The sequence below is a fragment of the Anser anser genome, assembly GCF_964211835.1.
Source record: "Anser anser genome assembly, chromosome: 2".
NCBI lineage: Eukaryota > Metazoa > Chordata > Aves > Anseriformes > Anatidae > Anser > Anser anser.
In genome coordinates this window covers 119,041,315-119,063,956 of record NC_139721.1, presented here as the reverse complement: position 1 = coordinate 119,063,956, position 22,642 = coordinate 119,041,315, and the positions used below count along the sequence as shown (strand labels likewise).

The 22,642-nt window shown below is 39.4% G+C and overlaps 1 protein-coding gene across 2 annotated transcripts in view; it reads right to left on the bottom strand.

The window, feature by feature from the left end:
- DYNC1LI1 (dynein cytoplasmic 1 light intermediate chain 1) overlaps window positions 1–22,642 on the bottom strand; it is a 24,371-nt gene extending 1,729 nt beyond the window's left edge. Inside the window, exons 1-12 of one of the 2 annotated variants that reach the window (XM_083823170.1) lie at window positions 22,442–22,642; window positions 22,191–22,264; window positions 11,682–11,798; window positions 10,317–10,547; window positions 6,903–7,072; window positions 5,714–5,807; window positions 4,024–4,159; window positions 3,562–3,673; window positions 2,348–2,407; window positions 2,184–2,228; window positions 1,093–1,213; window positions 767–925 (exon numbers count right to left, since the gene is read on the bottom strand). In XM_083823170.1, the coding sequence (XP_083679296.1) occupies window positions 767–925; window positions 1,093–1,213; window positions 2,184–2,228; window positions 2,348–2,407; window positions 3,562–3,673; window positions 4,024–4,159; window positions 5,714–5,807; window positions 6,903–7,072; window positions 10,317–10,547; window positions 11,682–11,798; window positions 22,191–22,264; window positions 22,442–22,602 (1,480 nt within the window). In that variant the 5' untranslated portion in view covers window positions 22,603–22,642. Of the gene's footprint in view, window positions 1–766; window positions 926–1,092; window positions 1,214–2,183; window positions 2,229–2,347; window positions 2,408–3,561; window positions 3,674–4,023; window positions 4,160–5,713; window positions 5,808–6,902; window positions 7,073–10,316; window positions 10,548–11,681; window positions 11,799–22,190; window positions 22,289–22,369 lie in introns of both variants that reach the window. The other variant, XM_083823171.1, reaches the window with a different exon arrangement.

Genomic DNA, 22,642 nt, shown 5'->3' with positions numbered 1-22,642 from the left:
TGAAGATCCAGCTTCACAGGAACTACCCATACTGCTAATCTAAATGTACCCTGCTGCTCTTCAAATCATACTCAGATCCCAAACCACCATCTTAACACCCAATTTTCAGATGAAAAAAAAAAAGTGAGTTTTATCAGTAACACTAAACGCAAGACAGGAAGTACTGAGGAAGGTGAGAAGGTGACATCTAAGCCAAGCTTACTTGTGTTTACGGTAACTCCTTGAAAACCTAGCTGCATGCCACGTTCAACTGGCTACACCCTAACCCTTCATTTGCTGCACAGTAGGATATTTCTGAGAACATCTTTTCCTCCTTAACAGTTTCATTTTATTCTTGAAATTTGTGCCACGGCTCTGACGCGCCACTTCTCTGGAGTGCTGCCCCCACCTGGCTGAATTCACCCAAACCACCTGTCAGCCTCTCCCACCGGATTTTTCAGCAGGTGCTCGCTGCATGGCACATAACAGCGCTTGTTACGACGCTCTCCATACACTGCAGACTTCCCACTTAGGAAGTACTTCTACACTTTGCTCAGCAAACTGAGCTTTGCATACAGAAAGAGGAAGTGTACACATGGAATAAGGCTTATCACAGGGTCAATCTACACAAAATGTTCTTGGGAAGCCAGGGTTTTTTTTTCCTCTTGCTGTCTAAAACATTAACATCAAGCACCAATGAAACACAAGCATTCATACTTCTGAAACTCTACTAATAAGAATGATGCATCAGTCACAGTTTAGGTCAGAAACTGATTTTTTATCATACCTGACTTTTTTGCTGATGGTGGTAAATTGCTGCCAGCACCTCCAGTGCTGCCACCTCCAGGACTGCCACCAACACCCCCAGGGCCACCAGGGGAACCAGTTTTCTTACTCAGCAGACTGTTGAAGAAGTTAGCCAGGACTCCTTCGCTAGTAGCTCCAGCTACAAGGCGGAGGGGGAACACAAAAAACACACACAACATTTCTTAGGTTTAGGAACACTGATTTTAGTGTTTCAGTTATTTATGCTAAATAAGCATATTAAAGAAAGGAAGTAAAACAGCTGTTTTATTTCCCCAAACGCATTTGTGTTTTCAAAAGAAAAGGTACCTTTCATATTGGGATCAATTTTTTTGGACCCAGTAGGGATAGGTGTAACACTGGCAACGTTTGATGACACAGATCTATTTGGTGTTCTAGGAGATCCTCCAGGAACTCTCGGTGAGGCATCCTACGCAAAGAAAGAGGATGAGAGAAAGAAAAAAAAAGCCAAAGCTTGAAGTAGTCAATTTCCTACAGAATTAAATCATGCAGCACATGAAATGAAGCACTTGTTTTGCAGTTCTCTTTTTTTTGAAACAACGTAGTATCCCACACAGCTGAAATGACACAATTTTCTTGAAGCATGTGATTTCTTCCACACTTGTATGACATCATTAAAAACATTAACTTCAGTTCAACTAAAGCAACTAGCGAAGCTTACTCCCTCCCCACCTCAACAAAAAACATTAAAATCCACGCGCTACTCAGTAGTGCCTCTGACCATAATGAAAACTGTACTGATGAGATCATAGAGGAACTATTACAACTTCTTGCAAAGACAACGCATGCCACTGATATTGTGGAAATGACTAAAGGTAGTCCAATTTAAAAAAAAAGAAATACTGCTTCAAAGATAACAAATCCTGTTCCTGTAAAATCACAGTTCATCTAAACAAGATAAAGCCACCTTTAAAATATCACATGCTCTCCATTAAACTTACAACTTTTTAGTTATTTTAATAGCATTTTAAATGTAGTAGTTGTCATAGTTCTCATTTGACTTTTCTTTTCCAGAGTCTCAATATTCTTAGAGAGAGAGTGCCAAATTTAGGAAAAATTTCACCAAGACAATTCAGCTGACATACCATTTGCTCTCTGGCACGCTCTTTGGATGGGAAGGTCAGTCAAGTAACTGCTTAGATGTGCTTTAACATACGAGAAGTAAAGCCCTGATGTTTAGCCCTTGCTGCCAATACAAGTTATGTCTAGCTGTGAAGAAGTGTCATGATTTTAGAGCAGTGTAAGATGTAGGCTTTCAACGCTATGTAGTTTAAAAAAAAATCAAGAAATATTTGATAGAGGGTTGCTTGCTTTAACTGCACTAAACATATGAGCGTGGATCATTTTCATGTATGGTATTTAAAATTCTTATTACTAACCACTGGCCTTCCTGCAGCAGTAGGTGGTTGTTTCGCCAACTGTGACTGTAAAAGAAAAACAAACAAACCCATATAATGTTAGATATTACAGTGACTAAGAATACAAAACCAAATTTCTATCAAGGATCTTGTTAAATGGCTAATTATTTTATAGACAAAGTTACCTGCTGCTTCATAAGAAACACTTGGTCATCCTCTGCAACAATTTCTTTCTCATGAACAAACTGCAATACAAAAACCATTAACGTCATTTTAACTGAAAGAAGTATTCTTTTTACACCTCCGAGTCAGTATGACCAAAGCATTCAATAATGAACGAAATGTGATCACCATGTTATATTACACATTTTCTGTATTTAAGACTGCTACCTTGTAATTCCATTAAGTTACATTAATTAGAAGTGAAATGGAAGGAACATTTAGTCCTTTGACCTGGCTGACATAAATCTGTAGATCTATCTATGGAAAGATCCATTTTACGTTCAATAAAAGAGGAATGACACAAGTGACTACAAGGTATGTTCAGGGGGTGTCAGGATCACCAAGAATACAGTTTAAAAAGGCATTTAAAGCGTGATACACAGTTATGTTTCTGGTCACAGATGCACACACTCCACAACACACTCCCTGTCTCTGTTAACTTATCCAAGCCTGGTGTTACTGTTAGTAACTTTTGAAAAAGTGACTCTTCACCTGTACTACATTAGACTGGTCTATAAAATGGAGAGAGATCTTAGATCCCAGTTCTATGCATCAAGTCGCAAGCACTTTTCCTCCAAATAAGCTCACCACAAAAACTTTGCCAAAACAAACATGGCAAATACCAACACCAAAATTTATAATCCATGCCTCAAGTTTAGAAGCATGCAAAAAGCCCGCCAGTTGTATTTTCCTTGGACACTTAGTATTTTAGATACTATTGTATGTCTTGATATCTCCCCTAAAGATTACAGAAAGGACATAGTATTAATTTTCCTGGCTAAAATAATTCACATACGGAAATACCGATCCCAAATTCTTAGCTTTGTTACAAAAATTCACAAAAATATTTGCCTTGAATAACTTCTGTACACATGGGGTCCACTGCTGCTGGCTTGTAATTCTGTCAAACTACATACTTAAACAGCATAAGAGAGAAAACATACTGATTATATTGTGGCAGCTGCATAATCACATATAGAGCGTTTTGTTTTGTTTTTATAAATAAAGAAGAACTTTGAGAACAAGATAAGCAAAAATAAGTTTATCACAGTCTTGCTAAAAACTGGAAGCGAAGTCTCAAAGAAACACTCCAAAAGCTGACAGAAATAAATTAGTACAAAGCTGAATGCCAAAATATTAGGAATATTTATTCTCTTTTTAAAACATTTTAATTTACCTTTCTGACTGGTGGTTTTCTTATGTTATCTTCAAAACTGTCTTCTGCTTTTAGTGTTTGGAAGTTCTCGTGCAATATTCCTATCTTCTTGTCATTATCCCAACCTGCAGGACTAGAAAAAGGATCATTTGGCTTTAAATTCTATTGTTACTGCAGGCTATTCTAGTATGCAATCCTCAATGGCACAGAGCTGAAAGCCAGGAAAGTTGTCATCCTTCCCTATCTTCCATGTAATCGGGTAACTGACTAGTACAACTGGTTGTGGATTGGGGCTGGTTCACCATAACAGGGACGAAGCGTCTCCGGGATTAACATTTCTTTTTGGGGCAGTGAGTATTTCTGATTTCAGTCCACTGGCACTCACCAAACCCCTGCTTGTGAGAATGTTACACTGAACTTTAAAAAGCATAAAACAAAAAGAGGTTCCAAATGCTGTTACGCATAACAATACAAGTAACTTACATAAACACTGCATCTTTTTCCACAACAACAGCTGGAACATTGAAAGGAAACCCATACAACTTCTGGACTATGTATTTATACACTAAATCAATGTTTTTGTTCTCTTTTACTGAAGTGTAGATAAGTGCTGCCCCATCTGAATAAGGTTGTTAAAGAAAATTCAGTTTTAGTTGTTAGTAAGAGATAGTAAAGTGACCCTTTTTTTTGTTGCTTTAAAGGTTATTTAAACCTTTAAAGGTTGTAAAATTTAAAGGGGGAATGTAAAATCATACAGGTCAAACAACTACCAGCACTATTTTTGAAATAAGCTTTTTAGTAATTTAAATCTTTCTTCCTGAGTTTATTTTAGGGCAGCTCATCTGTCACTTTTAACGTACAGGCTTTTCTCACTTTCAAAGCTTCCCTGTGATGTCTTCAAAACCATTTTTGTTTTTCGCGTCGGAAAATTTTCATGCCATATCCTTATCTTGTCATTATCCCATCCTGCAGGACTACGTAGAGATGTGATGCACACACTACAGCATTAACACTTGTAGTTTCAAAAATGCAAAAGGTCTTCACCCTCCCAGGTGTGTTTTTAGAGGACTGAGCTCTAAGAGAGTGCTTAGTATTCCAACTTGTTTCAATATTAAAATAACACTGTTTATACACAGGATTAATAAAAGCAGCCAGGGAAATTTTAAGTAATTTTTACATTGGGATTATAAAAATGCCCAATACCCTATCCCAACACGTATGAAATTCAAATTCTGAAAGAAGAATGCAATCTAATGTGATTCAATTCCCATTCAGTGAAGTTATGTATGGCATATACAATTACTGGGACTAATTCCTACTTGTCTTTCATATTCTTCCTCCATCTACAGGTAATTATAATCAGTTTTGCAACTCCATTTTGAAAAATAGGTCTTAAAAGCTTTTTGAATGAAGTGCCATCTCCATACTTAACTCAAGTCCCAGGTTCTTGAACTATTTTTTCGATCTGTTAACTGCTCTCTCCCCCCACTGCTATTTAAACTTCCCTCTACCACAGCACAAATGATAACATAACGAAGGCGTATTATTAGCATTTAAAATCTAGTTCTTGGCATGTCTAGCTGACTAAACAACACTAACCAGTGTAATATACACATTTAATTTTAAAAAAATAAAGTAATAATATCATAGTGACAGCTTATGTATGTTGCATCTGCACCAATACAAAAGCCAGTGGATCTTTCTTACAGCAATTCAAACTTCTTTTCCAACCTTATCACCTTATCCTGTGGAATCACTGAACACTGAAGGGACTGCATATTTGGTCAAAAAGAATAACAGCTTATGCACATCTGATGTGATTTAATGCTTATGTGAATTTTCTTGTGTTAGGGATGTGTTGGCTTAGTCTTGTTGGCTAAGACTTGCTGATTTAGGAAGTGACTCCTAAATATGGAAACGAAGGCAAGTAAAGAAATTCATGGTAGGGGGACGTGCTAGACTCTTGCAGGACTGTAAAAAAATTAAAATCAATCAACAGAAAACAGAAGAGTTTAGGTCAGCAATGTCTGCAGAGGGATAACTGAAGCAGGCTTCCAGCCACAGTAAAGAAGTTGTGTACTACTTTGGTACAGATGCAAATATTCTTTTAAGCTGGTCATAATTAATGAAAAGATTTGAGTCTTTATCGTCTTTATGATGCGTTTAAGGATACATTGTAAGCAAAACCGTCTGATATGTGATTGGATGAAGTCAAAGTGTTCATCTCTGTAGTCATGCTCTTTTTCCAGAACACTGATGGCATCACACTGTTGAGATAAGCACAAAATTAATATACCACCTTCAGTTATCTGTTGAAATAGCAGTGCTGCTGCACCTCCAGTTCACAACTGGGGAATAAGGGGTAGAGTGGGGTGAGTGGCAGAGGGAAAAACAAACACCAAAAACCTGCTGAGATAATTTAAAAGCTGTAACTGAGCAAAATCTCTTAAAACCAATACATAACTTGGCATGCATGTACTGTGATCAACATTAAATTGAGAGATTAAGCATTTGCCACTTTTCATTCTCTTACCTCCCGCCACACTATATGATAAAGTCTCTGTTGAACACCGTCCCATTGAATGATACCACCGTTTTCTGCACAATGTTTTTACACAGTGGTATTACAGAACATCATCTTTTTGTCCAGTTACTTTGCAAAAGGAGGCAAAAGCAAGAAATATGGAAGCAAGAGGGAAAAAAAAATGGTGCTGGTGGGGAATAGAGAGAAAACGTGCTTTTCAAATGAGAGGGTTAACCTTCCAGCAAAGTAACAGCATATGCATCTAAAGGTTTACTTTCACTGTGGGCCAGAGGCTGAAGATGCAGCATGCTTAATGCCAATGAGAACTGAAGAGCTGGGGGGGACACAAGAGAACCACGGCACTTTCTTTTTAGCATAAAAATGTTACGTTTTGAACACAAACCAAAACAGGTCACAGAAACACCATAAGAACTGAGAAAAGTTAGTACAGCAGCACCAGAACCCTGAACCTTCTTCACAGAAAGAACAAAAATATCTAAAAATCCAAAACATTGTTTGCAGAATAAAGGAGACCGTGGAAATTAAGGGGAATTTTAGTTGTTTACTGACTAGCTCATTTCCGTGCACAAAACCAGGGCTGAAAAATTTCTCAATTCCCTGAAAACTGGCATAACCGCAGGAAAAACTACTCCCAAATTAACATGCAATCAGGGCTTCCAGAAGATTCCCAACCTTCAACATTAAATGTGTTTTAAAGAATTCTTATCCAAGGTATTCAGAATGAACTAAGAACCATGCGTTTCCCCACCCCAAATCCAGAACTGACAGAGTTCCTTAAATAAAATATGCAGAAAAAAACCTAAAAGGTGAAACAAACCTTTGTACAAACTACTACTACTGGAATGCCTAAGTTACATGTTAGTGTATCTGCACCCAGGGGTAAAATCACACTGTCATCTTTGTCTTCCTGTAATGAAGTATTTCTTCTCTGTGGAGAAGCTGGAAAATCCTCGCCTGGTTCTACATATTCCTGGAAGTCTCTTACCACTGAAAGTAAAAAAAGTTATATTAAAAGATCAGCTACTTTATTATTTCAACATTGATTTCCACTGCCATTGAGCTCTAGCACTATTGATTGTATAGTACTTCTGCTTCTTTATGTGGAAAAAATTGAACATGCACTGAGCACCACCCATTTCTTCACTTTGCGTAGCACGAGAGAGAACTAGGAAGTCAGATCTGCTTTACTGACAGACAGAAGAACATGACCAGATCAGTGACCACAAGGACAACACTAACACATTTTTATTTTATCACTGTGGAACCACTAGGCAGTTGCTATTAACCATTATTGCTTGATATGTCTCCTAAAGAACATAAGTTTCCTTGCATTCATCTTGGTGAAATTAATGAAAGCCTGTTAGAATAAACATAAGAAAGCCTTACACATATTACAAAAGCTGCTATCTTATACCAGGTTTGACCTAAAAATCCCTTGTCCACACTTCTGCCTGTACAGTCAGTCTACACTACTATCAAACAAACAAAAAATTAACTATTGACTAGATGTATTATTAGCTAACAGTATATTAAATATTTGGCATGATTTTCACAATAGATCAGATACTACTTCAAAATTTAGCAAGGAGGACAAGTTGGAATATAACAAGCATTGGAAAAAAAAAATGAGGTTATAAGTGTAACTTTTGCAAGGTTCTTCTGCAAAACACCCCAGCCTCTAATTACAGGGTCACTTAATAATCCTGCTGTCAGGGATGCAATATTAGGCATCAGATGTTGTACTTTCACATCATGTGTCCCGTTTCACATGGCAGCAGCAGTATTTTACCCAAAACCACCACTGATTGCTTTTCCATGAGTAGCGCTCCCTGATTCAGCTAAAAACTCAGGCAGCAAGACAAATTTAGCTGTATCATGCAAACCAACAGCTAGCTGCTCTAGTACTTCCTCACTGCTTTGTCCTGATTTATGTTAATCCATCCTTACTTCCTCTGAACTGATTGCAGCCCTCTGAGTTCATACCTAGAGAATTCAGTTGACTTAACAGAACACTGAATTTTTGGAGGCCCTGGAGGAAGACATGAGACTGAGGTTATTCCACTCTTCTACAGGTCTCAAAGTTCACACTAACAAAAAGCACACGTACAGATTATCATCTCTGCTACAACAGTCAACTCAGGCTCTTATTCAGGGAACACTGCTGCTTCAATCTGGTCTGAGCGCCTCCCAGATCGATCAGATCTTAAATCCTGATATCTTCTCACCAAGATACGTCAGCAGTTCACGGGAGCCTCTCTCAAACAGCATCCTGTCTGTTCTGGGAAAATCACAAGCTAAAATAAAAATCACACTACTCCAGTGCTGGCAGTCCTCTGGCGGATTCCCAGAACTGCTGCTGTGTGATCATGACATACTCGTCTTCATTTGGGTACAAAAAACAGGAGAAGAGATTAACATTATATTCCATAGCCTTTGAGCTGTGAGATGTTATCTCAGGTCCTCCTTAGAGGCACAGTTAAAGCAACTAGGCAATGGGGCTGCTGAATTCAGCAACAGGAAGAGCTCTCACAACCCTTCACATATAGCTGCTACGTATCCCTTAATGCCTTCCATACCAGTCTTGGTTCTCACAGGGTCCCTTCCTTGAGTAGGGTTCAGTTGCTAAAACTGGAAGACAAGCACAGCAGAACACCTCCAGAAAACTAGACGCGCAACCCCCTAGTAGATTTCAGCCCCATTAGCAAGTTAAATCAGCTCACAGGAGCCTCTCATGAGCAATGAGCCTGATACAAGAATAGGATTATGTAGCCAAAACTCAGGCAAGCAAGATTCCTCTCTCCTCCTTTTGGCAGCAGCAGCCTGCTACCCACCTAGCAATGCATGAAGTCACATCACAGGAGGCTCAAATTCATATTCCAATTCATGTCTGGATTGTGTCCAGGGTTTCTACTATACCCTGCACACAGACCATCAATATCTTTGAGTATTAGACGAGAAACCAAACTCTTAATGGCTAGCTGGTTTTCTTGACTCACTTAATCACTTATATTTTCTAGATTTTGTAAAATTTCACTATTCTGTTCATTGTTGGTGTTAAACTACCACCTACACATTTTGACAGCAACGTTGTGCCCTTACTTTCATCCAGTAAAATCATGCCCTGAATGCCTCCCAAACTGACAAACAAAGAAAAAAAACAACAAACCTAAAGGTGCTCTTCTCCTCCAAAACAAGCTCCCATTGTGGAAGATAAAATGATTCTGAATGAAACTCCCTTTAGAATAATCGCTCTCTTAAAAGAATAAAAGCTACCTATCCTCTCCTCCTCCATGCCAGAGTATCTACCACCGTTATCTTAAGGGCTATTTTATCACAGCACAGCTGCATCCTGCATGTCTGAAGAAGCTATTCAGCAATCAGGCCATCAGTTGCTAAAGAACATTGTTCCAGAGGCCAATTTCAGACTTACAAACAAAGTTTAATCATGCTATTTGATCTTGACATACAGCTCTCCCAAATGTTCACTCCTGTAGGAATTTCAAGAGGGGAAGGACTCATGCTTAGTACCCCAAGTGAAATACAGTGGATGCCCAAAAGTAATACGTAGTCATGACGTTGGTCAGTTCCGTCAAATAATTTAAGGAATCCTGCAATAACTTTGTGCTCTGTATATTTAAGCTAAAGAGACATGAAACTGATAGAGCTACATAGTATCTATGCTAAAAAACACACACCATATAGCTGCATTAGCATCAGTAATAATATAACGCTTCAAATAGAAAGGGCCCAATCATTACTAGGCTATAGTGAATCCTTTCAACATCTACACCTTTTGTTAAGCAGAGAAAAGATTCAAAATTCTCTAAGATTGACTAGTTACAGGAACAGGTAGAAGACTGATGTAGTGTAGAAAGACCAAGATTTGCCTCTACAATAATTAAATAAAAAAATAGAAAGCTATGATTTTGTTTCATTTGTCAAATCTTACCTACAAAAATTTGTAAGAAACAAGATTGCAAACTCAACCTAGCTGTGCTTGCTCTGAAAGCCTTTTGTTTCTTTAAAGTACTTCCATTAGAAAGAAACACTAGTATTGAGCACTGTTCATATAGTTACTTAAGACTTATCTGAAATTTGACTTGCTTGGATCTCCTAGCTTTAAGTCACCTTTCCAAACAAGAAAAAGACTGCAATGGAAACATTAAGTGGTGCAGAAAGCATTAAGCATATTTGATTTAATTGGATTCCTACGTATTTGTGCAATACTCACACTTCTGTTCCATTTCTTTCATTTCTTCAGGAGGAATTTTTAACTTGTCAATGTGTTCTCTTACAACACTTGCCCATTTTTGTAAAGAATCCAGTGCAGTCCAAGGTCTAGACATGTCTACTACCAGCATAATTAGAGTGTCCTTTAGAGAGCTTGCATCCATTGCAAATTTAAGAAGACCTTTGTGATACAGGTCACCATCCAAAATCCATACATTACACCTTGTTTGGTCTACAACAAAAGCAGAAACATTTTATGAGATTTACACGAAACAGTCCACTACATAGTAGCTATTAAATCTCCATTAGACATGTAAAATGGAAAGAAAAAAGAAAATGACATGTTTTATCAGTCAGTTGAACACACATATTTAACAACAGAGCAAACTGCAGCTTGTGGAGACCTGCCCCTCGAAAACCCTGAAGTTAATAGAATACAGTTTCATGGTTGATAACTGAAGATCTGAAACACATTACCTGAAAGTGAAAACCCAAAGACAGAACTCAACGTTTCCATTTGAGAGGGAAAATGGGTTGCTTCAGGAAACAACTTAGAAAGGGGAAATTGGAGTTTTGACAGGGAGATGGCACTCTTTGACAGATGAGCAGACCAAGGGCTGAGAAGAGATGGCTGAATTCACCCAATGTGATATGTCTATATAACTCTTAAAGAACACAAGGTACCTTGACCTGTCAGAAACCTAGAGCACAACTGCAAGTTTTTCTTTTAAGTTTTAACGAATTAGATGGAGAGTGAAAAGACAATGAAGTTATTCTTGAGGTTTGCAAAAGGACAATCACCATACGAACAGAATATCTTCCCTCCAAAACAGTGTACTTCTATATCCTATAGACACAACTTCAGTGATAAATCAAGAGCTAGCAATTCAAAATTAGGTAGCTTAGTATAATTACATTTTGCCTTCAGTTAAGTTTTTATCACTCATTACACAAGTTCTGGGGAAGACGTTCAGAACAAACTCCCAATACTCTTAACCTTGGTCAAATCACCTTTGAGACCAATACCCAGACATTATCCATTCCATCAGTGTAGGTATTTGGCGTCTCGAACTTAAAACACCTTTTCTTCTAGGTCTGAGAAGTATGCTTTTGCCTAGCATCCATTCAGAACATCACAATAACACTGTTTTCCTGGTCTTTTCAGCCTTTTCACTGGCTCCTCTCCTTTCATGATACATACTAAAGGAGATTAGAATGAGAAACTGTCTCATGCTATAAATCACTCGTGTGGACTAAGCTGAACTCCTGCAAATTATCAAGAAAGCAAGCCATCCACTTTCATTCCAAATATCACACTACTGAACTATTACTTTGGTTTAAGGTGTTATTACAAATACAAACTTACCATCTCGATCTTCATCGTGCACATTTAAATACAAATATTCCATTCCTCTTCCTTTCTTGTATTCCTCTATTCCTTGAATTTTTCCTATTAAGCTAGTTTTACCTGCTCCGTCTTCACCTGGAGAGACAGAAGTTAGAAACCACTCAATCTTTAATCTCAGTTACATATTAAAAAACACTTGTGGCAAGAAGGAAACACTGTGCTAACAAGATGACTGAACTCATTAAAGTTTCAAAATATAGAGGGTTTTGCCCAACTCATCCGTTTGTTCAAAGTGCATGCTCTTCCTTCAAGTCTTACTTCTAATTTGTTATAAATGTAATTATGATAGCGACTACCCTATTTGAAACAAGGTTTTATACACATTTTAAAACTTGTTTAACACTTCAAACAACTTCATTCTTTTACCAGCAACTGAGGTAGCAACAAAGTCTTTCTTGAGTTCATGTAACAGTAAGCTCATCTTACAATCAGAAGAATACTATTTACAACTCTCCCCAGCAAGCAGGGCAGGACACCAGGCTGAGCAAGGCAAAACAGTTTCATTCTCATTTTATGGGTGCTTTCTTTGAACCTTCTCTTCTACAGCTCTGAAGAAACTTTAAAGAGGTGACAAACTGTAATCCATTATCTTACATTCTGACCAGAATTCATATACCTTGGTACATACACAGCCTGCAATCCGCATGCATTCACCCCACTGTTAATGCCCACCTATTCTCTCCCCAAAAAGGGAGCTCAGATAACTAGTGAACCTTACACCATAAGCAAACTGTAAGCAGCTCAACTCCTGCCAAAGACTCTTCTTGAAAATCTTCTAAGTATACGTCCTAAAGCTCAAAAACTTTATGTGCAATTTTTCCAGTTTGAAAGAGTAATCAAACTAAATTTGAACTCAGATCAGGGTTCTGCTTCTCTAATTTAATAGGAGGATGGGTACATAAGAGTTACTGAAGACAGACATTAGTAAGTTCTCGGAATTCACTCACAGGTTATAAAATTAAAAACAGGTTCCTAAGAAGTACCTTATCAGCTTTATGCCAAACAGAACATTTTTTTCCCCAAGACTCTCCTATACAGCAAAACTGTAACTGTAAACACTACATAAAAAAAGTTCAAGGACAGTAATTTTCACTGTTACACATACTGAAGTTTCCTCTTTAAAGGGACTTGACCATCATCTTCTAGACAACATTATGGCTACATTAAATATACCATAGATATAACCACAGAAGAGAGCAGAAAAAGATAGCAGATAGACTGGCGTTGGATTTACCCAACATAGAATTCCAAAGATAATCACATGAAATATCCAATTTAGAGTTCAGCTTTAGGTTCAGACTTGACTAACAGTGTAGAAGCTACCAGAAAGCATAATACTATTTACTCTAATTAACCTGAAAGACTTTTCTTTAAATACTAATTCTTTCCATTGAGTAAAGAGAAAATATGACCAGAATTGAAATTTAAGATCTGGATAACAGCAGAGAAGTTAAAACTGAAATATGAAGTTGTATCAGTTAAACTCTATTTGAAAAAGTTAGCTAGCTAGGTCCTTATGTTTATTAAATCTAGATGCACCTAAGATAACACAATCACAGGTAATTTTCAGGAAACGCTGGAAAGCACAGCTATTTTCAGTTCATCAGTGTTCTTCTTGTGAGAATATCCTTTCAAATAACAAATTCTGCCTGAAAAGTGAAGAACTCAAGCTTCTTCACCACAGATGAAATATAATTCCTGCCTTACCCTCACCCAAGTACTCATCCAAATTTCTTGTATTTGTCATCCAGAAATAACTGAGGAGACGCTATCAAGAGCTGTTACACTGGCAAGCTATGCTGCTGAAGTTGCTGTTACTTTTGCCAAGGTATCTGTACGAGTCATTCTGTCGTTTCACCAGGTAATAAAAGCACACAAGCAGGTAGCTTCAATTCATTTGTGCCATCAGACTGCTCAAGAGACAAAACAAAATGTTATTCCTTTTAAAGAGGATTGCACTTCACAGCTTTCCTAGTTTCTCATAATAGCTGACCTCTAGCTAAGTTCTCTTGCATTCTACTTTGTTTTACGCACGTGGTAAGAAAGATTACAACTTGTTTGTGCTGGGAAAGTTTAGCACTTTCGGCAAAGTACATCTGCCAGTTCTTAACAGAAGTGCCTGAAACTTAGATCTAAGAAACATCTGCGGTTATGAGAAGTTCTAAACATTTCCAAAGGTACACTTCAGCAGTCTAAACTAAACCATACTTACACCGATGCCATCCATACAAGTTTGTTGTTTTAAAGAGCCCAAGCTAAACAATACAGACAAACTTGATATATCCATCCCACAAGCCCCCTTTTCATGGCTGGGTGATCTGCACACACCCCCGTATTGCCCAACAGCTGAAGTAAAGAGGAGTTCAGTGCTGTTAATGCTGTTAAGGTAAATCTCCTAAGGGAAAAAAGATACGTTATTTTATTTTCACTCCTAACGTTTTTCAGTAATTATCTTCAGAGCACACACACAAGTATCAGAACAGCATAGGACAGGTTGACTGGATGTAAAATTAGTGCCTTTGGACACATGTGCATGTACAGTATGGAAACATAGAATCATGAAGGTCAGAAAAGACCTCCAAGATCACCTGGTCCAACCACCCCCTACCACCAATGTCACCCACTAAACCATGTCCCCAGGCACCACGTCCAGCCTTTACTTGAACACCCCCAGGGGCAGTGACTCCACCACCTCCCTGGGCAACCCGTCCCAGTGCCTGACTGCTCTTTCTGAGAAGAAATGTCTCCTCATTTCCAACCTGAACCTCCCCTGGCGCAACTTGAGGCCATTCCCTCTTGTCCTATCACTAGTTACCTGTGAGAAGAGGCCGACCCCCAGCTCCCCACACCTTCCTTTCAGGTAGCTGTAGAGAGCAATAAGGTCTCCCCTGAGCCTCCTCTTCTCCAAGTACTTACTTCAACCTCTCATCATGGAATTAGTTAAGCCTAATCTCTTCTGCAACAGACTCTACTCTCTTCCGCTTATCAAACATCCACCCATTTCAAAACACCAAGATCAGGCAGGTGAATCTCTGGCATATGTAACTGTATCTTACAAGTTTCTGCATGCAGAGAGTAGTGCTTATCATTCACTACAAAACCAGAATGATGCATCAGTGGGGCTTGAAGGGTTCACGATTACTTTAATTCAGGTAAATGAAGAGAATAGTAAAGTTTGCAGATGATATAAGGGAAACCAAAATATACACGGAGAAAAGCATTAAAAGGCATACTGACAACAGTTCAAAACAAGCAATGCATAAACTAAGTAGTCTGCAAATAGGACTACCCACTCTCAAGGGTGCAAGACAGCTGCCTACCCAGATGTGCCCTATTCCACAGGTGACCCAGAGTTCTCAAAAGACTCATAAACCAAATTACAATCAATATTCTGAAACAGCTGTCAAAGTAATAACAGGACCATCACATATTACATAAGGATTTTCTCCCCTTTGCCTACACAATTCATCATAACTAGGAAAAGGTTACTTAGCCTTTTAACAAGAGAGCAAACTAAGACTTGAGGTTCCGTCTACCTTTTTTTTTTTTTAGCACATTGCATACACTTTTAAAACCTGTGATAGCTGTAAAAGCATATTTGTATTTTTGCTGCTTTTTTCCAACCTAAAATCTTCAAAACAAATCTCCTGAAAATTCAACACGTTCTGAATATACGAAGTCATGCTGGGAAACAGCAGCATATAATTTTGCTTTGTAGTTAGTTTTCAGCATGAATATTAGAAAGGAAAAAAAATCTTAAAACAATGCTACTCTAAAACTCCTTATTAGAAACCTCATTAGCAAATTAATTCTATTTGTATGCAATGCTAACTTTTAGGACCTCTCAAAACTCAAGTTTTTTACGGTAATACTTTTAGTATGTATGAAGCTTCTCTCTGCCAGAGGGAGAGGAAAGTATTTGTGATGAAATTAAAATCTATTAGCTCTTTTAGGTTTGATGGGTAACGCACTGTAATGCAATTAGTGTAAATGCTGCCAGGCACTTATAAAAAAGTGTGCATATACTCATTTATTCCTAAACAAGACTACGTATATAAACACACACATATGGCATGACGTTATGAACGCGAATATACTTAAGAATATCTTTTTTTTTTTTATCTCCGGATGTCTATGAAGTACATGAAAAAGCAATGCTGCTTAGTTTCAAACAAAAGGGAAAGTTTGTTCTCCTAGGACTTAAACAAGTTGTTTCACAGTTGTTTTTAAAAGCTCTACTGAAATACTACATAAGACTAAGGACTAAGCACCTCCAAGGTGAGTAAGCATCACACTCCTCTTCCAAGATTGAGACAGAAAATCCTTTGGCTTCTTCTTTATTTCTATAGCATGCAACAATAAGATTAACAACCAACTTCTGCATGCAAGCTCACAGAGCAAAACATTTCCAACACACAATTCCTGACATAGAACTGCAAGGTAGAATAAAATGCAAGAAGATAGACACAAATTTAAGGTTTCGCATCCTGTTTTTTTTAACAAAGATGATCTTCCTTTTCCAAAATAAATCTTTAAGAACTAAAGCTCTCCATCACATCAAGCTGCACTTGTACTTTAATAATAAAGCAAGGAAACAGAAGCCATGCTTGCCAGCAAGCGGTGCTGCACACCAAAGCAGAACACAAACATGAAAGAGACAACAGATTTAATTTTTCTGGAAAAGTCAGACTAGGAAGCAGTTGAAACTAAGTCAAAACAATTTGTTTACACGGTGTTTCACTGTCTTGTTAACAAAATGGAAAGTCTTTCATTCAATTAAACAAAAGCCGTTTCACTTCTCACCCCATACTGCTCCTTTACTCCTCCAGCTTGGTTTTGTGCTTGTCAAGGCCTCTCTCTCCACAGTACTGCTCCTGCCAGGAAGGGCGGTGTGGTGCCCATCCTCGTGCTCCTGGCCTCCAAGAGAAAGGAAGCACACCACGAAACCCCACCCAGCTCCCTCCTTTCGTGCCCACTCCAGGTGAGATGTGTGTGTACTGAGCAGAAAACGGGCTATCACCAACAGTCCTGGTACAACACACAATTTGGCAGTGGTCACCCGCAAAAGGAAAGGCCAGACAATGTGGAGAGCAAATTGCCTTCTCTGAATATGGGCAGACAAGCACTCACCTAGGAACTGCTACTTACGCTCTTCAACCCTAAGTTCTCTCTGATGAGATAGTCTGAGTTCTGTATTACAGAACTTCCCCCTCAATTAAACATTTTAAAATTAACAATGTTTACTACTCATACTATTTAGTTTAGAAAATAAAAGCAGAAGTAGATTTTCACTTGTCTTAAAACAAGCAAGACATTGAATTCTCACAGAATACATGGAGTTGCCATAAATACATTGATTATCTCCAGGACAGCCATTAGACTTTTCATTTAGATTTTCTCCACTGTAAACTGTCAAGTATGATTAAAATATGAGAAGGCAAAGAAAAAGTGAAAAATTTCCCTTCTGTCAGTGGCACTGTTGGTCCGTCCTTCTTCCATTAGGGGCTCTGATTTTTTTCAATAACTTTGGAAAGCCATGGATACATCCAACATGTGTAATCATAACGGCACTGGCTCCTTGATGGATTTTGTTGTTGTTGCTTGCTTTCTAAAAAATATCAATTAAAATCCAGCCTGATATGGGAATTATACAACTCATCCCTAAAAACAATGTTCAGGCACAGCCAAGCAAAACTACAGACAACAGTCCTAGTGAATCCTCTCCCTCCTCTAGAAAAAGGTTATCGTTTTCTTTTTGCAAACTATCTTTATGCTTTTACAAAAAGACGACAGCTTCTGGGTAGAAAAATTCACAACATTTAATAAAATACCAAATATTTGTACTGATAGAAGAAAACCAACCTTACCTAAATGTGATAGAGCAAAGTCGTCAAAGCTGAAACTGAGTTATCAAACAGCTTTCCCAGAATCACAGAGCGACTGATCTCTGTTCCACACCTTGTGGAATTTCTGAAGCTTAATCCAATGGAGTGGAGACACAACAGCCTTCCCGCTAGAGTCAAGGGCATGTGTACTACAGCTATGTTCAAGATAAACACTTCTCTCAAGCACAGGCTAATAACTGCCTTTTCCACAGCCTCATATTAGTGGAAGAGACTTGTTTACACATACTATACTATTTGAAGAATGCCTTTTGCAGAGCAAGACCAAAATAATCAGAGTAAGCCAAATTTAGTTTGCTTTCAGAGAATTGAAGAACAAAATTAATTATGCTGATGAGATTCTTCCCCAGAATTCCTCAAAAATGACACACAAGTTCACAATAAATAGGCCCTATCAAGTCTTCAAATAACTTGCCACTAAATTAGAATTTGTTAGACAAAAACCTTCCTCCTCTGAGTTTGTTTTACTCCACTGAACGCACCTTTTTCCTCACACATCATTCACTTGCCTTTTTTTTTTTTGTGGCAGCACAAAATTAAACCAGGAGCACATTAATTGTGCTTCTGCGTAACACAATAGAAAGCAGACCGTAGACAACTGTTCCAGCATGCCCTTTGTCAAGTCCTGCAACACAAGAATACCTGGTCTGACCGTGGAAACAGGTACAGCAGTGTTACTTACTCTTGGAAAAACCTAAGTCAGAGAAAGCCAAACATTGTAGAAATTTCTGGAATGAGTATGAGCAGCACACATCTCGAATGCAAGCACTAAGCCACCTGTAACATCATCTACTAAGTCCTGTAAGTCATCTAGAGCATTTTACCCAGGCTCGCTACTGAAGTAGAATAATCCTGTGCTACTATTGAAGGGATGTCTTTATTGGTATTCCTGTCACTATCCTACCTGGAGAGCTCAGAAACACAATTCCTTTCACGGTCCTCACCTTCAGAGCTATTTCTGAAAGAGATCCAGTAATCAGCAGCACCTCTGGCAAAGCAGGCAAATTAAATAAATGCAATTCAACAATTCTAAAACTTCCCATGCTGTTCTGACTAAATACGGCTTACTACACAACATTCATTTAATTCTGGGTTTTTGGAAATGTATTGTAGAAGGAAGAACATTCCCCAAAAGTACATTCTAGTTCTAAAAAACATAGCTGCAAAACAACTGAAATACCATCTAGGTCAATGTCCCATCAAAACAATTGACACTTTAGAACTGTAACTGTTGACTGAAATAAAACTTGTCTTACATCTGGAAGGCTTTCATTTCACACAGAGGGTGGAAAGGTTGCAAGTTCAGATTTGAAGAGGAAGAAAAGTTATCTGACAACTGCAGGACTAGAGAATTAAGAAGCATTTGAGATGAACAATCAATTCTATCAACAAGCAATGTTTCATCAGCTGTAATGATGAAATGATCACAGTGAAACTTTTAGCTATTTGAACAGGGGAAAAATCAAATGGAAAAGTAAATTTGTGCTCAACACTAAAAAAATAAGTAAGCAGATTTCATATTGATTTTATATCCTCTCATAACAATTTGCTGTTTACAATTAATGTTGAAGCGTGCTACAGTTCAAGGGTCCGCTAAAAGAAAGTGGCAAGTTGGAACAGCTCCTTGAGATGCGCCAGCTTTCTACAATAACAGAAATTTCCCAAACACGTGCACACAGAAAAGTGTACCTGTAAATTAGCTGTGGACTGCGGGAACTCCTCGAGCATCCTGACAGCCATTGGCCAGGAGCAGAGCTCAGAGATTCAAACAAACAGGCCTGGCCCTGCAACGTGAGATGTCTGGGGTAAAAAAGAAAATGTGTAGCTTGATTGAAAGCAGCCATTCAGTTCACTTGCAAGCGAGGGAGCCTGTTTTCTTGTGCATCCTGCAATGATTCTGAATATTATTGCTTGAATACATGCTGCAATTGATTAAATTATTGATTAGCCTCAGTCTGAATTCATTCCTTCACACATTGTGTAGTGCTATGGATTCCATCCATAACCCGCAGTCTTGACTTTTTAGCTGTTTCATCTATTCCACCTGCTGATTCAGGTGTAATTATAGCAGGAAGGGAATGAGCAAGAGCGCTCCCAGTTGGCAGCATCAGTTTTGTCATCATACTTGACAAAAAACATCGCTCTCTTCTGATCAGCTACCTTTAGTACGCAAGTGAGCAGAAAAAACAATCCAGCAGAAAAGGGAAAAAATATATCCCAGCAACAAAAGCCACATGCCTTTGGCTATCTGCAAATAGTAGCTAGAAATGACACCCCATTTCCTTAAGAGAACAGGGTCTGTCGTATGTTCTCTACTGGTATAATTTACTAAATGAGGCAGCTATCGTCACTATGACGGAGCTGCCTATGAATCAGAGCATGCCTGCTGTACAGAAATGTTTAGGAAAGATTGCATTTTTATTATTTGGTCATACAATAACAGAAAAATGCTTTTATGCTACATGTACTGCCAATCAAAATTTGAAGTCTCCACAGAAAAAAAAAATGAAACAATATCAGAGATGTACAACTGTAAGTTGGCCTTTGTTTGCTTTTTGCCAGTTTTGAGGAGAAAATTGCCAGTATTATGTTGACTTCACAAAATTTGTCCTATCCAGAGATTAACATTTGGCATTCTGCTTTCCTCTAGTTACTTCTGTGATGTTTTAAAACATTTTCCAGGTTCTTAAAAATGAGATGTTAACAAAGCTGAAAATAAATAGCTGAAATAGCAGAATTAGCATGCCTGCCACAACCAGGTTCCCAGAACAATTAGGCATACAAGTATATATAGTGTTTGAAAAATATAAATGCTGCAGGCAAATAAAAAAAAAATGTCCTGGCAAATGAAAAAACACTAAGTGTGGGTTGCTGTTTTTTTTTTTTGTGTGTGTGTTTTAAGATGCAGTTTGTATCAGAAAGCATTACTTTGTTACTATAAATCACGTTCCAACTGGGAAATTTTGACAAATACACTGTTTATACTGTAAATACTGCAACTTCTCTAACACAAAACAGTGAGAACTATCAATTCTCATCATCAGCTTTACAACTCCTGCTTAAAAGTATTCCAAGAGTGATGAAACTGGAAATAGCCATGACAAGAAGTGATCCACACTAAGAACAAAAGTTAGTATAAAACTAATTAAAGGAAGAAAGCTTAAAAATAGAGGAAGTGTGAGATAACAGAGAAATTGCAAATACACAGCTCAAGAACCTGAAGAGACAAAACTTCACGTACTGTACACCTGAATCTGGCCAGCACAGAATATATATGATCTCTCCTTTTCCAGAGGCAGTGTACTTCAGGGCCAGCACGCTGGCTTGCAAATGAACAGCCAAGAGAATACACAGATTACATATTCATACAAAAAAACACGACCACAATCCTCATTGGACAGTCCTCAGATCTGATGCTCTTTTTCCTAAATACATGCCAAACTTTTTTTTCTGGACCGCATCCTTCTAGAAAATACAACTCTTGAGAAAGCACTAGAATTTCTTCTACAAATCTGCACATCTTGTTAAGAAAAAAAAACACAAGAAAAGCATGAGTTAAGTGCTACATTTAGTCATTCTGTAAGCTCTACATAAATGAGGGAACAGCATTTTTCTATGCAGCAAATTAAACATAAGCTAAATGAGTGCTTGAAGACATTCTATGATACCCTCTTTGGTTTTGAAAGAAGTCCAGTCTCCATTTGAGAATTACAGATTGCCAGTATCCTGTATGCTAGCCTATGAAGAGCCAAAAAACCAAGAATGTAATCTTCTTGGCAAGAATCACTGCTTGAAGAAAAAGGAAATTCAAGTTTCAAGAAGGACAGTTGTCCAATTTAATTTCAAAGTATCGCATAAAAAGCTGTCAATTGTTATGCAACCTTTCCTTTAACATCACCAGAACCTTTCAATCTCAAAAGCCTCCTTAGCTGTACCATATAAAAAGCAACAAACAGAGGGTGAGGAGCTCTGTAACAGGTTCACTAGGCCATCCCACAGTCCTTGCATAAATTTCTCCTTCACAAGAAGCTTCAGGCCACCACTTGACTTCTCCAAATAGGAAGAAAAGGGTCGCAGCGATGGCTTTAGGATTGTGGAGGGAAAAAAAAACACACACACTTGAAAGAACTCAAGAACATATAAACCATGAGGCTACGGAGAATCAGCGGGCGCACAGAGCCCACGCGACCGTGTGTGCAGGGTTGCGAGCGTGTTCCCAAATACTGCCCCAGAGCTCCCTGCAGGGCTGGGAAGGCTGACAATGGAGGGCGAAGCAGCTGACTAACTAATCCGTCCAGCCGGATCCACCAAACTGCCTGCCGACAGCAGCATTCAGCAGCCCTCCCGCCACCACACCCGCACGCACACACAGACAGACCCACGACCGAGGGCGCCCGCTCCCCCCCTCGCCCTCAGCGCTCCCCACATCGCCTCTCCCCCTCACGACACCCCCTTCGGCCACCCCAAACCCGGCTGCCGGCGGCCGCCAGGGGGTGAGGAGGAGGAGGAAGGGGAGGAGGAGGAGGAAGGCACTGCAGCAGGTACCCGGGACGAGCGGCCTCACCCAGCAGCAGGACGTTTTTCCCCGAAGGAAGCTTCGAGCGGGAGCGCGTGGACACCTCGCTGAGGATGCAGGACCTGGTGCGGGGCGGAGAGGCGGCGCTCAGCGGGGGGCCGCTCACACCGGCCCCCGCCGCCCCCTCAACGAGGAGGGGAACGGGGGGCCGCGGAGGTGCCCCCCGCCCGCGGGAGGTTTGGGGTTTCGGGGGGTTTCGGGGGTTTTGGGGTCCCCCCGCCCAGCCGCCCCCCCGTTACCAGAGGTTTTGCCCATCGTCCTCATCGCCGCCCGCCCGCAGCTCCGCGGGGCCGGCGGTGGCTGCCCCGGCGCCGGCCGAAGACGACGAGAAGCCGGCGGCCGAGCCGAGGCCGGCCGCGGAGGCACCGAAGGAAGCGGCTCTCCCCGCCGCCGCCGCCATCTTCGCTGCTGCTGCCACCGCTCCTCCCCGCCCCGCCGCC